Below are 17,145 nucleotides of genomic sequence, written 5' to 3' on the forward strand. Positions count from 1 at the left end.
TCAAAAGTCAACACATCAGATACCTGAAGAAAGAAATTTCAATTGTGACTTTCTGGCTTTTTCTTATAGACAAAAATAAATATTGACAAATACACTTTTTTTTTTTTCTTAATCTTTAGTTTTGTCTTTAAAGTGATTCCAGGAGCATTCCAGGGAGTGCTCCTGCACATTCAGTCCATAGGATCAGACTAGGATCACAGAACAAGTCATAAAAAATCAGTATCATCCTGGGGAGTTTCAAGCTATTTCTGCACAGGTATAATCTTTCTTCACTGGAAAGTTCTTACATAGTAGAGTTTGAATACATTTTCCTTAGTGTTTATATTCAATCAGGTGTGTGCTTTTGAACCACACTTCACAAACATCCCACTGTTATTGTGCTTTGGTGCACACTTCCAAAATGTTGTGGACTCTGTGACCTGCATTTCTTTAGGAAACAATTACAGCAGAAGGCTTAATGCATTCCAGGGAGTGCTCCTTCACATTCAGTCCATAGGACCAGACTACACACAGCCTGCAGTAAAATCTTTGAAACACATACAAGATAAACATCAGGTCCTCAGCACCAACTCTTTCACTTTACATACCTACTACTGCACTTGTTAACACACACGGCCTCTGATTTCCAGAAGAATTAGACCACCACTACACTGAGCACCAGAGAGGTGTTACAATGGGACTGGCATGAAGTCACTTCAAAAAAGACACACATTAATAGCTCAGAACTTGCACTTCAGCTTACATTGCTCTTAGCTAAAGACCAAAAAATGCTCAAAGCTGGAAATTCAGCAACATGCAAGTATTTTAGTCTATCACCCTGCCTACATTTAGCCCATACCTGGGCTCAACTACAGCAGTAGCTCTCTCACCCAATGATCCCTCCCCAGCAAGGAAGGGGAATCAGGAAAAGGAGCTGAAACTCCTGGGTTGAAATGAAAACAGGTTTAAGAAAATAGAAGAACTAATACTAATGACAACATAAAGTACACAAGGTCATACTTAGCCCAGTCTTAGAAGAAGCAACAGCAGGAGAAAAAGGAGCCCCAGGAAGAGAAGCTCCCTGTCCCCAGCACGCCTTCCGCTTTAAAATGAGGGTGAGGTTTATGGTCTGGGATACACCTGGGAGTCAGCTTGGGTCAGCTGCCTTCACATAAGCTCCCAGTTGACTCCAAACTACTGATGGCCTGTTCCCATGGCTGCTGGCCTGTGGTTCTGTCCCAGTGTAACCAGGACACAACCTGATAAAGTAAACCATCTTAGTATCTGTAACACTTAATTGCCTCTACAAAAAAGTAAAGAGGGAATCTGACTAAATGAGCAGGACTACTAGAGAATTTCCACCTTTTTATCCAGCAAGTAGTACGTACTTGCTTGAGAATTAAATGCTAGGAAAGAAGAAAAGGGAGACCACCTCAGGCAATACCAGCAGGCTTGCCTGGTGTAAAATACCTGTCTGAAACTGTCAACAGTTCTGCATCTCAGCCAGTGCAGACTGCAATATTGCTAGCAGCCCTGTGTTCAGAAAAACATCAAGGCAGGTGACCTTGATATTACAAGACTATTCTATACCCTATAGACTCAACAGCTGTTTTCTCTACTGAACAGAGGCTTGTTTGTTTCCTGTATAATATTATTTTATTTTCCTCTCAACATACTATTATGCTAAAAATCACACATAAACACCAAGCCCATACAGATCAATTATTTAACTTTTTCAATGTCTGTTCTTACAGAGATCCTAAATATCAACCACTACATTCCTGACAAGCACCCATCTACTACAAAAATTAAATGCATCTTCATATTCTTGCCAAGCACTCCAGTGATCTTGTAAAATTAATGGTGTCTCCTCAATTTACCTCAAAGTATTTCCTCTCTTATTCTTTCTTTATATTCCTTCAAAATAACTAAACTTTCTTCACTACTCTGTTCTCTTTCACTTACACCTGAATCACACCACCTAAAATACGTATTTATTCCCCTATACCTGTACTAATATGTACTCATATGAACAATTAAACTACAGCTTATTATCCCTCAGTACTGCATGGATAATGTAGAAGAGACTCAGCATAACCACTCTTTCTGACTTGGAACTCTGTGAAAGTTCATCAAGAACTTTCTCTTCTACTGTTTATATTAATACTACTAGTCAACTTCTCTTTCCTCTCCTACTAAGATGTTAAAATTTTTAACTGCATAGTTTTATTTAGATATTACATAAGGTGTTGACATGTGAGTAAGAGGGAAAGTTGTGAGGCCCAAGATTTTAGAAACAGGCTTTGGTTTTCAAAATTACTAGTAATGTTAACGTTATCAATATTGATTCATATTACTGCAAAATTTAAAATTATTTACTTGGAAATAAAGGAATATAAAATGCCATTAATATACAAACAAGCTTCACTGTGAAGCTTCAGAACAGGAGTAGCATATAAACAGCATGCTGCAAAAAGAGTTAAAATTCCAAGCCAACAGAAGAACATTTTTTGAGATCTTTTAAATCAAATCTCATTATGTTCTTAGTGCAATTATGTTCTTAGCACAATAAAAAGTCTGTGTAATTACGACATCTACATATATTAGAAGTGAATCTTAACTCTGTAAAATTTATTCTCCCTAACTCTTCCCTTTCGTGTTAGCTAAACAGCAAATGTTAGTTGAATTGTTATTCTGTCATTCCTAAGCAGTGTTAAAATTATTTTCTTTTTCTTACTGTTTCAAAATTAATGTAAAGTCCTCAGCTTGTCCTTCTGTCAAACTGCATTCTGGAGCCAGCTTGCAAATTTCAGATTTAATTTTTTTCTTATATAACAGAGGCAAAATATGATGACCTATGGGAACATGTAAGCAAGAAGTCACATAGAAATGGTAGTAGCAAGCAGCCAAATAAGACTGAAATAGGAAATCTGCACCAAATTGCGTATTTATGTTTTAGAGCATAGCTAAGAGCATGAAACACCCCAAAAAAGTACACTGAGTAGAAGAGCAACTGTGAGTTTTTCCATTGAGCAGAATTAAAAATCTCTACTTAGAAATTACTTTTTTTGTTTGTTGTTACCATAATATCTCTATCTACACTGTGTGGATAATCAGGCGTGATACATACAATTATAAAAAAAAAAAAAAACACAGCTATGAAGAAAAGTATGTACTTTCCTCTATGGAAATACTGCATTCTCTAAGACAGTAGGATGTGCAGTCCTGCTAAATAACTGCTACCAGTTAATGTCTCCTCATTGCTTAAAAGCTGTAATGTTTGTAAAGTTCTCCAACCTCACTCCTGAGCATGAACTTGGGAAGAAATCATCACTTGGTTTAAACCACTATAGTCATTGGAGATACATCGTTAGATGCTTTAAAAGCCTAAGTTTAGGGGTTTTTCTCTTCATTTTTTTTCCTACAGAGGTTGAGGAGTTACTCAAACTGCTTGACAAATCAGGAAAAAATTTAATTTGGCACTTGTTCAGTGCTGGTCTTGTTTACCAACTCCTCCCACTCACAGACATGTCAAACATAAATAGCAATGAAATTTCTTCTAGTGTAAAAACAGTAACAGGGCACAGTAACAAGTGAAGATATTTTATAGCACTTCTCAGAGTAATGTAACAGCTAGAAAAAAGAAGAAACAACAAACAACATGAGGCTAGCCTGTTCCCAATGAACCACCAGGAACTGTTGCACAAACTACTGATTACCTCAAAACTAAAGCCTGGGGCATAAGAACTGAAACTATCTAGGACCACCACTTAATACCTTTAAAAACCTAGGTAGAAATGTAGAAAATAAAACAGTGTTGATCTTATCCTTACTTATTTAGAAAGGCATTCTGTGCACAGATTTGCATATGGAGACTACTAACTTAACTATTATCCTCTCTGTTTTCTAATAAAGAACTTGGTCACTTCAGCCTCAAGGCTGCCTCTGTAAGCAGTAACAGCTCCCAACTAAAAGCTACAGTTTACTTTTAACATTTTTTTTTGTTTTCTTACGGTGTATGAGTAGGACAGAGGCAGGTTAGTATGTGGAAGCTTAACTTCACCTGGAGATCTCCAGTTACTAAGGAAATGCACCTCTGGCTCTTTGAAGACATATCTCCATTGCTTTGCTGGCTGAGTGGGGCCAGGATCTCACATTTGTCCTCTAGTAAATACACATCAGTACAACGCTTTTCCCTAAAAGAGGGAACCTTTTTGCTAATGAGACGCAAGGTTCAAAAATAATCTTGGAGACGTCTGCAATTTGCCTTTTAGCTTGCCTTCAGTTAAAGAAAGTCGTGCAGTTTACTATTTGTCATCAGTTAGTTAAGTACAGTCTTTACAAAAGGAGACATTAAGAATCAAAACACTGAAGTTTCAAGAACAGTGAAGCCTTTATAGAATTGTTTACTCAGTAAACAATCACAAACATGAATTTATGGCTAAAAATAACCACAGGTTAAAGGACAAAGTTAGTAGTGCTATTATTTCAACACAGGAAAGTGAACACAGAAAAAAACAGTTCAGTAAGGGAGTCATAATTAGAATTTAATAGTTAACTATTTAAAACTTCTTCTCTTATTTTGATAAGTATAAAATATCTGGGTTGGTATAGCCTAATCTCTACATAAACAGTAACTATTTACTTTTCATCACACATGATTCATAGACAAACGTCAAGTAACCATAAAAACTAAGCTACACTTCACCCTTGTGTGGGACTTACCCTTGTGTGGGTGCGAATATGCATCTTCAACCCATCATTCTTGCTGAAAGCTTTGTCACAGTAAGGACACTGGTATGGCCGCTCACCTGAGAACAAGAATAGCAGGAGAATCTATAAATATGGCCCCAGTACATGAAGCTTTTGCAGCACGCTTATTTGTCAAGCTGAGGTACTTTATTCTGGCCTGGTCTTCACACTCAGTTCAAACAAAGAGAGATCTAAGCATCTGAAAAATAACAACTCAGCATCTACCTGAGTAGTATTCAAGGCTGGATCAAAATATTTCTCTTTGATGCTTGATTTTGTTCTAGCAATATATGAAGACACACAGATCCTTGGGGATGGTGGGGGAAGAAGAATAATTTTTTTATATATATATTTTTTTAAGTAAAAAATCAACTTCCCTTGCTCAAACCACGTTCTAACATGATTTACACATGGTCATTTTTATGTTTAGGCATTAACTGCTCCCAAATATTTGTTCTGTTTTCTTCTGTTTCACATCTGGTCATTGTTAGAGCCCTCTGGATGTCAGAATCCCAATGAAATATAAAATCTACTCTTTTTTAATGCTGTATCTGAACTGCGTTAGAAGCTAGGTAATCAAAAGTTTGTGCGATTCTTGTGTTGTGATTTATGATTGAAATGGAAGCAGAAGGATCTTACCATCCCCCTTGCAGCAACCAATATCTTAAAGATATTTAGTTTAATGCTCCATTAAATTAGTGTCATTTAGCATCGATTTTCCCAAACTCACATTAGTGTAATGTGGATACTGAGCTATTCAGAATCAAAGAGTGAGGAGTTCTCTAAGCTACCTCCATAATTTGGAAGAAGTCATAAAGCTTTATAACTCCCTAAGGACGTTTTTATTTTTAACTCTATAGTCAATGTACTGGAATCCAAGTCTATTGCTTCCTCTTTCTGCACACAACACTTCAAACATAAATATCAGGTTGTTTCTAGCATAAGAACAGTTCAACAAATTAAGACACTATTTTCCTATTAACAAAATGGAATTTGTTCTATACAGTCATAATGCCAAAGGTGTAACAAACCTATATTTGAAAACAGAAGCCTATTTTACTAAGTCAATGCACAGCTTTCTGCTCTTGAAAGAATCTTCACATGTATAGAGATTTCACATAGTACAAATGTCAAACACTTATTAACACTCATACTCAATCCTGGAAAATATCTAAGATACACTACATTTTACAGTTTAAAAAAAACCACACATATTTCACTGATAAACCAAATACCAGAGTCTAAGAGAGTGGCAGTAACAGAGATTGGCATTTAAAGCTCACTGTCCCTTATAACAGGGTTATTCATCTTGACTTGGAGAAAGGAGGCCTCATCCCTCTTCTCATCTTTTCTCCACATGAAGCGTTCCTTCATGATTGCTCAGAGGGAAGATACTAGATGTTTTCTTTCTTAGAAACAAGATGTCAAAGGATCACAAAAAGTATGTAATGGAGACAGCTTATAGAAACAGCTCTTCAAAAGGACAGAGTTAATACAGTACAGCTGATCTACTTGGTAGTCACTGTTGAACATAAAGTCTCCATATAGTCACAGGCTGTGCAGAGATTTGAGGGCAACTAATATTAGACTATTTAACGAGATAAAAAATTTCACCATTTAGTAGATATACTATTCTATTCTGTCTTTTATACTGTTTAGATAACTATGTGAACAACAGCAGCAAAGCAAGGTGTAGCAGTGTACTTGTGAAATACAAGTATTTTCCTCTTGTGTTCTGCCATGTCTCAGAAAGCACAGTTGTGTGAATTCAGCTTTCTTTTTTTAGGATGATGACAACAATCACTGTTATAGCTGTGCTTTCACTGAGCAGTTTGAAATATGATACTCTCTCTCATGACCCTCCATGTCTTTAATCCATGCCTCCAAAATTCAAACACTCCAACAGTTGACAGTACTCAAATATTTAATTAATTCAGCTGACATTTTTATGTTTTAGGGCTTTTGAATGTAGGAGTTAAAGCTTTCAGCAGTTTGTAAGCAGATGAGCATTGACAGATGGGGGTTGTACTCCTCCTTCCTCTCTCCCCCATCTCTGAGTCTTTAAAGAAAGACTTTTGCTTTCAAATAATGGGTTTGAGTTTGTCTGAAATGGATTAAGTGTCCTTCAGAAATTAACCATGAGGCCAAGGTACTTGATGAGTAAGGCCTCAAGAGCTTCCAGCAGATGCCAGTAGAGGGCAACAGTAAGACTTCATATCAACATGATCCACTTGAAAGTAACTGGCTTCAAGGAACTGTTACACACTGTCAATTTTCAAAAATCTCCACTGTTCCAAAAATCAAGTTTACTATGCAGCCCAGAATGTGATCTCTCACTTGACACTGATGCTTGGTGACATCCTATTTTTCTAAGTTATATAAACAACTTCTCATGCACTTGCATCATTAATAATTGCCAGTAAAACAACTTAAAAGATTACCTCAAGTAACTTTACTGTTGCTCTTATTTTTTATGGGTTTTTTTCCCCTAATTGTTGTAGCCTGTATGCCAAAAATGCATACAAGTGCCCGAGCACTTCCATAAACAACTGTTTCCCCTGTGCATACACATCTTTTAATTGTATAACTTACATTGTACCTTCCAGAATTTCACAAAATTAACCGTGGGCCGCTCAAAACACATCTGTACTTGCAACAGACAGGTTTCTCAGAATAAATTTCTTAGTCTCTCTGTAACCAATCCAAATATGAGTCTGGATATTTATAGTAGTTTTTAATTTAAAATTATTTGTATATTTGATCTGTGAACAAGAGTAAGATTCCTCTCACAGAATGGTAGGGGTTGGAAGGGACCTCTGAAGATCATCAAGTCCAACCTCCCTGTCAGAGCAGGACCAAAACTAGGGCAGATCACTCAAACAGGCAACCAGACAGGTCTTGAAAGTCTCCAGAAAAGGAGACTCCACAACCTCTCTGGGGAGCCTGTTCTCTCATTTTATATCAGCCATGTAAAATATGTCAAATTGTTCTGAACCCCAGTGAAATTAAGGATAATAGAAAGGTGTAATTGATTGCTCTCTGGAAAGGGCCCAAGTTTGTTGCCGGAGAACTAAAATACTGCCCCTGGTCAATGCATCTTTCTCTGTTTTCTGTTTGAGGAGTCTAGGCAACTAGCTCAGATTAGATGTCTGAATTTGGACAGCAGATTTTGGCAAGATTATTACAATCCTACTTAGTAACATCTCTATCAATTTCAAGTGTCCACAAGAACTATTTCAAGTGTGCACAAAAGAGAGAATTTTGAGCTTCAATTAAGAAGCTTCTCATATTTTTTTTTCTGAAAAAGAGGTTATCTGATCAGAAAAGGAATGGATCTGTTATGAGGAGATTAAAAGTCAGAAAGGCTAAACTGAGTAAATGGAATGGCGCTGCAAGTCGTGTACCTCTATCTATTTCTCTCGCACTCACAAAAAGGAGTTACTAAACACCAAAAAGAAAGAAAGCTTTTTCTCCTATCACAAACTACAGCTTCTTCTTGGATTTAGAAGCATGCTTATGTGATATGACGTCTGAGAGAGGGTGCACTCCAAGTAAAGCAGATGATGCCAACTAACAATTATACAATTTGCACACTGCATTTTTATATACATGTAATTTTACATATAAATATATATAAAACCTAGAAATACCTTTTTGTTTGGAGTCAGGGATAGATCCTTATCAGAGGTACCATACTGAAGTAAATCAGAGCATTGGTTTTATACTATAATGCTTTTTCATTGCAGCCAATAGTAGGATAAATTTTAAAACGTATTATTTAACAAGGCGAGAGTGGTTGACTGGTTTTTTTCAATCTGATTTATAAAAAAAACAACACAGATAAAGTGGGGGTAAACTTTTAACTTCTAGATACGCTATCAAGCCTTAATCCTAACACTTCACATTTGGAAAATATCTGAAAAAAGATCTGGCCTTCTATGTTCCTGTTTGCAGTTCTGCCATCAAACCACAACTGAGACTATAATCTGCACTTTTCACTAAAACATTTCACTAGTCTTTTTACTTTAGTATGGTATAAAAATCCAGTAGGCATATTAAATGCCTCTGAATTTGACAGCTTGTCCAGTCAACATGCCCAGAAGTGATGTTGTGAGTGCAACAATAACTAAGAACAATTGCTATCATCAAAGAGCAAAACATTCAAGACAGACAGACCTAATAAAGGCTATGTTTACCCTCAAGTTACAGCTGACAGCCGTGTTCCTGCTGTCCAAGAAGAAACTGCTCAATGTATTAACAGCACTTCTGTACAAATAACCCCAAATAAATAATCCTTGGATAAAGTGCAGTGGATTTAATATAATTCAGAGTCTAGACATTCTACTTCCAGATTTTGTATGAACAAAACCAAAGCTTTTAACATAATAAAAATAAATGTAAGCCTAATACAAGGATTATGAAAAACAATTCCATGATTGAAAACCATATGGGATTTTCATCTGAAAACATGTCCACACTTGAGGAAAAAAAAAGGTATCAATTCTATTATGGCATCTCCAGCTTGAGAGGTATCAATTCTATCAATTCTATTATGGCATCTCCAGCTTGAGATCATAACACCTACTGTACCTTAATGTATCATAAAAAGCTAAACACCATATTCTTTCATTCCAGTTGAACTCAAGATGAGCAGTTCTGTAAGCAGTCCCACGGAGCTCTTTCAAACTATATGCGGACATTACTTCTACTTCATTTTGTTAAATTTAGTAATATTTACCACCCCATTCTGTTTGCTTGCTCACTTGTATACAGTTCTTAGGTATGTATGTTAGCCTTAATATACAAATTCCCTAGCTTTTCCTTGGCTATCTGCCTTTTTTGGAACTAAATTGCGGTATTCAGGAATGAAGAATTTGAATTATGCAGCTAAATTATCAAGAGCAAGAGGGGTTTTTTACACTTTTTAGTATGCCTATGCTTGGTCAGTTGGTGTACTCAGCATAACCTGGTCTAGATCAACACTCAAACACCAGAAAAAGACTTATGACAGACTGCATTGAACATCAGATTACGTGCAGTGTATGTAAATTAAAAAGAGTTGCTTTCTTTGGCTTTCTTGAAAAATTATCAAATAATTATGGCAATGTGGCCCCTCAGAATCCTTCACATATGCTTTACCATCTTCTAAATACAGCTCCTTTTCAGATGTTGAACTACTCATTCTAAGGATTATAAGATTATATCTTGAAAAAAAAAAAATCTATGTGTGTAATACACGAGTATTATTTAAAAGTATCAATTTTCAGAACAGTTATGGTAAAGTATTATCCTTTTTGAAGGCTAACTTTAAAGGCTGCGGAAGAGGAAAGGGGAAGAAAGAAAACTCCACCATTGCCCAACTGTGGTGGAAAGAAGGCAGTTCACCTGGGGAGGAATCTGGAGGCCAGGGGCCATCTGGATCACACATGCAACACTCCACACCAGGTGATCAACAGGGCAGCCCAGAATGGGAAGTGCAAGAGGGCTTTTTTAGTTACAGATAATCTGGGGTGATGACAGCACTCAACAGCAAGTAAGGATGGGCAAAAGGTTAAAGGATATAACAAAATTATAATCTGTGACATATGCTTTAGAACATTATCTGTTCATATAGAGCACTTGACAGCTTTACACATTTATCCTCAGCTGCTGTTTCTCTGTATATGGTGTTCCCATCAAATTAAAAAGGAAGTTTGTGTCAAATGTATAGAATTCAGCTGTAGTATTACACAAATATATACACATGTGCAAAAAACCCTAAGATACACAGAAGTTAATTTCTCTCACATGAAAGGAACGTTATCAGGAATTAAAATTAAGTTAAATAGGAACTCAAGAAAACACCAGAAAACCAATTACCAAAGACAAATATTCACACTTTAAGAAAAAATTCTGCAAATTTCACCACGTTGCTGTTGTACAGCATGTCAAATGGCCCTTAAGACCACCAATGCTGCTTCAAAATAAATTTTCTCTTGTGTAGACATGGCAGTTTTCTAGACAATGAATAGCTTTTTCAAAAGCATTGAATCCTAGGTCTGTTAAGCATTATTATAATTTTGATCCAGGACTCTAGGATGGGAAAATGTGGGACAGTAATCAAGAAGGTTGGGCAATGGCAACAGCTAGGTGCTCTCTTTACAGCACCTGGACTAGTCTTAATCCTGACTAGACAACAAAAACAGGGATCTGGCCTATACAAAATTCTGGCCTGCCTCATTTTCAACCATTACTCAAAATTTAGCACTTTAAGAAGGTACAGAAGTACCCACACACAGGAGTAGTTTTCTCCTTCCAAGAACCAAACAACTTCATGATTTGAAAGATAAAATACTTGCAGACGTCAGCTGTGACAAGACCCAGAAACACAAAATACACGCGTAATTCCACGCTCAAAGTCAGCCAGAAAAGAAAGGGATAGCTCTAACTGCTCTGAGGAGAACAGGCCTGTTGCCTGACAGAAAGGACAAAGAGAACTCAGGCATGGGTCGATTAGAGGCATTTCTTATGCATTCTTCATTTTAAACACCATTCAAACTTGGCAGACTCCAAAGACAAGAGATGTAATATCTCTGCTTTTTTTTTTTTCCTTTCACCAATGATTAACAACACTAAGACCAGAGAACTAGAATTGCTTTTATGTAAATCAACTACATGCATTTTCCATTCACTAAACATGGTCACACATTTCATAAGAAAGAAACTTGAATGTTATTCTTTTCAAAATAAGCAAAAAACAGATTGCTTTAACCCTGTTTTTTTCTCGTATTAATACTCTTTCTTGTAAGTACTTAGCCATGCCTTATTGTCTGAGTCACAGAAGTGGTATTTTCACAGCTGATAAGGTTTGTTTTCTACAATGTTTTGGGTTTATTCAGAGAATTCGGATTACCTGTCGTTAAGACCAGTAGCAAAAATGTTTGTCTATCTAGTCCATAAAAATTACCATTATATAATTGAGGCTTTATTTGTAATCTAGTTAATTATAAAGACTAGTGAAGGACCCTACAAAATAAGGCAGCTATCATAATCTGTACAGTAAACGTGAAATCACTACCATTATTACTCAGACTCTCACCAGTTCTACAGAGGTATTATGATTTTAGTCACAAAAAAAACCCAAAACACTTACTTCAAAGAATAGAACAGTTTCATTCTTAGCATCTACCAGTGGAATTTAACAATTTGATTTCCCTATGAATGGGGAATTAACATCGATGACTCCAGTGAACCCAGTGGTCAACCAAATCTTTTAAAGTATATGCATTAATCAATCAGTAATGCATTTGATCTGAAGATGTCACTAGCATTCAAATAACCTGTCCCTTAGAAAACATTTCTTCAGTCATGGAAGCAGACAACAAGAAGCTGACAGCTGCATGAAACTTTACAGGTACTTCTAAAGATTTAACTGTTGTCTGGAGATAAATAGGACAATGATGTATAAACTGAAAGGTTTAGAAATGCAGAATCCTTACCTTTGAGGCCTTCTGCAAGCTCCTTTTTAAATTCAGTAGATAAAAGAAAGAACATGTATAAGTTATTGAATAGAAAAAACCTATCTGTAGACATTTGCAAGCTGTTCACTGACTAAATACAGATACATTTTTTTCACATACTTCACTGTGATAGGAGAAGTTCCTTCAAACCTTCCTTATATATTCAACATAAGAAAATACGAATTTCTGATACGGTGATTTGTCAGAAGATTTGCTAGAATAAGAATCTTGGCTGTACAGGTTTTTTTAATGTACATGAACAGTTGCTTGTTTAGCTTTTAAAATTTCGGAGTTATATTTTACACAATAATAAACAAGAGTAATACTGTGATTCAACTCATTACTTCCATCAACTACTTTGAAGTCTTATATGTTCAGAAAAGATTGAACTACTCTTAGAAACCAAATATTTTTATAATAACTCCACAACTAGTATTTTGTTTGTTTACTCCAGAATTTTTACATGAAACTGCAAAATTTGGACCAAGATTTTTATACAGTTGGACCTTAAATATGATCTTAAATACACGCACATGCCTAGTTAATCAAATTGCAGAAATGTGACTACAACAGCAAAATCAGAACCATAACATCAGGTGCCAAATGCAAAGGATGAGAGACATCTCGAGAATAAGTATGATTAAGGACTTAATTGTGGAAATGGAAAAGGTAGGATTAATTGCACTGACACAAAGGATATAGTAGTCCACAGTCTGAATGTTTTTTTTGCTTTAAAGTAGTCTCTTGGTATTACCTTTTATTCATTTATATAGATTAAATTTACAAAGAACCTTCTCAACTCATGTTTAAAAACTAAAGCTGCTTTCTCCACATACCAGAAAATATAACATGTAAGAATGCCACATTAGTCATACCAATTAAATGGTACAGAATAGAAACGATCTTAACACAAAACATTCTGGACATAAGGTCATAGATATCCTCTTGGCTTTTTATCAGGACTTTGAATAAAGGTGATGGAAAAATAAAAGTAAGGTTATGTTTTAACCTATATTTGCAAGTGTAAGCATTTTCTGGAAGACGTGTAGGGTTATCAGTTATCCCTTACCAGTCCCTATGTAATGGAGTAGATAAAAGACAGCAGAAAAAGGACAGAATTATAGTTAAACCACTCAATTCTCTGAACTCAAAAATAAATCAATGCACAAACAAACTACTTCAACACAACTTGATGTGCCTCTTCCCAAAGACGGAAGGGATTAGGACACAATTAGAAAAGCAACAGTATAAACATCAAACAGATAAAATGCGTGTGTGTATGTATATATATTACACAGGCACACTCAAATACATAGACACACACAAACGAATGATCAGCAATCAATGTATTTAAATGCTTATCTGCAAGAGAACTGCAAAGCTGCATGAATTGCAGCCAGTAACAGTTAACACTGTAAGTTGTTTGCAATTTTAGGGAAGAAATTAACCTTCTAGCCTCCAGTTTTCAAGCCCAAGGAGCAGACCACAATTTTTTACAACTTATGAACAAGCCAAGGAATTTATATCACAGTCAGAGGATTCTTTTGCTGAATTAACCCCAGCTCCCTCTGACCCTAAGAAGTCATAAACCAACAGGATACAGCAGAGGGAGAATGTGCTATAGTGTTTCAGCTGACCTACAGAGCGCCGTCTCTGTCAGGCCAAGGCTGGAAACCCAAATGATGAATTGCAGAGCAATATGCTGGGTTCATATGGAAACATCAACCCCTTCCCTCTATACATGCACACGCAGACGTGTTCACTCATCCTAAACCAGCTCAGTTTCTGCAAAAGGCCAAGTGCTGTTAGGGCTCATTTACAAAGTCATACTCTAAGATATAAGAGGGAAGAAAATTGCTTCTCAAGGAAGTGTGCACACATCTGTGAGCAACAATATTTAAGAGCACATGCTGCGTATTAAATAAAAGCTAAAACCCCAGTAAGCTTCTCCTTTCATATATACACAATATGAAACATACCAAAATACAGTTCCAAAGGAGAAGGAGATAGTTACCCAATAACCTTGATTTTAAAAAAGAACAGCTTTATAAATGAAAAAAATTACAAAAATTGATACACAATTCTCTTCAAAAGAACTCTGGATTTGTTTTGTAAACACAAAACAAAGCCTCTTGTACAAAGTAGCTAATAAAAAAAAAAGTCTATCTGACCACATGTACAGAAAATGGGATAACACAAACATCTGCACCCAGACCACAAACCTAATCAGCTGTAATCACTAAGACATGATGATTTTAGCAATATTTACATTTATGGCTTACTGCTTAGTTGTACCAAAAGCTTAGAGCCAGCTGAAGGCTTATTGACAAAGATGAATCGTCTCTTGAAAATGGACAGTGGCTGGTTGTTTCACTTCTAGCTCAGAATGAAAAGTGCAGAGTTTTTAACTAATTCAAAACCACAGAATTTGATAGATACTAACAGCATGACGTATTTAACACTGCAGCATTTAGAAACCAAACATCCATCACTGAATAAAATTTTTTTGTGGCTCCTTTTTTTTTGATGAACTGAAAGCTTCTTACTGCTCAAGAGCATCTCTGAAAAGTTATCAAAGATTTTCACAACGCAGTAAATTTTATTACTAAAAGCCATCAAACAAGTACTCAACTGTTTTTTGTACTATTTGCAGATGATACAGATTCCCTTCAATGACTACCTTAACTTTCTCTAGAAATGGCGCAAGCCTTCCCCAGAAAGCTACGCTTAAGCCCACTCAATGCAGGAGGACAAATTCCTCTTGTGATTAGTCTGTATGCATTAAGATCATGAAAACCTTGTCTGAGGTTTACAGCTACAGCACAAGTCAAAACGACCTCTCCAAAAGTACAACAAGAATCTACAGTACTTTCTCACTAAGCCTCACATAAGGCATTTTCCATATAATTAGATATTTTTTTAAACCACAAGTCACAACTTAGTGGCAACTCCCCATACACCTTTTTTTTTTTATCCCTTCTTTTTCCACATTTCACATCATGATAATCAATAAATGCTCAGGAATAAAAATGGAATGACATCAAAACCAACCATGAAAACATATTTGAGTTGATTCTCATAGGACGTGAATCACAATTTTCCAATGAAAATGTCATTGACATTACAACAGCAGCTAGAATGAAAGAGGAAAGGATCAGAGTTTATTTATCACAGGTCATTATAGCTTAATTTAGCAAGGCATTTTTCTTGAATTAGTAACTCCCTTTAAAATGTATGCCTCCAGCATTTTAGGAAAAGAAAGAAGTCTCGAAGGCTTCCCTTCTTCAGTGTTATTCTTCCATTAATTGTTTTTGCACTGTGTATTCCCATAATTTCAACCTGCATCATTTCCTGGCAAGGTAGTTTCTCCCACCATATTTAATTTACAAGTGTACTGGAAATATTCAGTACCTTTCTATTCCAAGTTAGTTCCAAATGTCATACTTCACTGTTTATCCTATAGTAGTACCTACAAATTTTGTATGGCTCTATAGCCAAGGTTAGAGGTCTGTGGCTTCATGAAACTCACCTTAGCCTAACTCCTAAACTTAGAAAAGCCAGCTTGAGGGAGACAAAACATTAAATGTAACTGGTAGCAGCACATGTGCGAAAAGCATTTTCACTCAGACAGCTATAAAGCATTTTCCTCATGAGCTATCTGAACTAAGAACTTGAAAAACCATGGCCTTCTTACACTGTGCAGACTGGTGTACATTTAACATGGATGGTACACAGAAAACATATCTGAAGTTGAAAGGAAAAGGTCTCTGAAAGAAGGGGAAAAAACCAAACAAAACCACCATATTTGCCTGCAAAAGATATTGGAACATGAATCTAGAGATTTTAATGAAGAATTATAGTAACATTTTGATACTCCTTTAAGTATTGGGGGGGATCTATAAAAGTCCAAATTTTCATGAAAGTCTAGTATGCCAAAAATATAAAAAAAAGGAATGTAGTTCCTCATGGGATGGCAAGGTGAAGGTAAAAAAATACCCATAATTAAAATAGCAAAATAACTTCATTAAAGTAACTGCTTCCCTTTACTCCTCCCGGTGCTAAGTGGTTCTAAAAGTCACAATTCCCAAGCATTCTCTAAATTCTCATTCCACATGCTCCATGACTGTTGGGGTTTCTTCTTTCATCTTGTGTCCATCTTTAAAGTCCAAAAAAGAAGGGGAACCCTCATCTTATGGAGCGTAAGACTGAAGAGAAAGACAGAACAGGTGAGACTGAAGGAAGTCTTTGAACGGAGTCAAAAAGGTCAAAAACAAGAATAAAGAAAGATGGAGAGAACTTCTGCCTTGCAATTCTGGATCCTAGCAGCATTGACCTTCAGTGTACTTTGTGCCTATGATTATGAAGTATATTCAAATCACCTGAGCAGAATACGTATACAGAGCCATTTTTGCATACGTTTTATACAGTTGCTTGGGAGGAATAAATGTTCTAAACATGGAGGTAAAAAGTCGCTTTTAGCCTCTTAACCTGACTGCAGGGCCAGGACCACAATTTGCAGGTGTCTGTAACAGTCAGGTCCAAAAATCACTATATATCAAAAACCCGTTAATATAAGTCTTGATAGAATGAAGTGACAAGACTTTTCCAAAAATAGTAGAAAGCCAAATGATTAAAAAACAGCAGTTCCATCATCTCTCAAAAAAACATATTTACTTATGTGATGTGAATGGAATGTTACAGGAAGGCTATTTGTAAACTGATGCTTTGACCGCCAAAGGCAAATCTATACTATACTATGTTGGAAACAAATCATCACAAAGAAACCCCTTTCAGTTGCCTGCCACTTATCTGAATGAAAGTGTAAGCTCATAAAATGAAACCTGCCAACACAACAACATGACTAAGTGATTTTCAGTGCATTTACAGAAGCACATAAAGCATGTGATAGGGAAAG

At 36.1% G+C, this 17,145-nt stretch overlaps 1 protein-coding gene across 1 annotated transcript in view; it reads right to left on the bottom strand.

The window, feature by feature from the left end:
• Positions 1-17,145, bottom strand: part of PRDM5 (PR domain containing 5) — a 70,833-nt gene that overhangs the window by 12,711 nt on the left and 40,977 nt on the right. The window contains exon 13 of the mRNA XM_009998568.1: positions 4,705-4,790. Coding sequence (XP_009996870.1) covers positions 4,705-4,790 — 86 coding nt within the window. The remainder of the gene's footprint in view (positions 1-4,704; positions 4,791-17,145) is intronic.

Source organism: Chaetura pelagica, unplaced genomic scaffold (assembly GCF_000747805.2).
Source record: "Chaetura pelagica isolate M959 unplaced genomic scaffold, ChaPel_1.0 scaffold176, whole genome shotgun sequence".
Taxonomy (NCBI): domain Eukaryota; kingdom Metazoa; phylum Chordata; class Aves; order Apodiformes; family Apodidae; genus Chaetura; species Chaetura pelagica.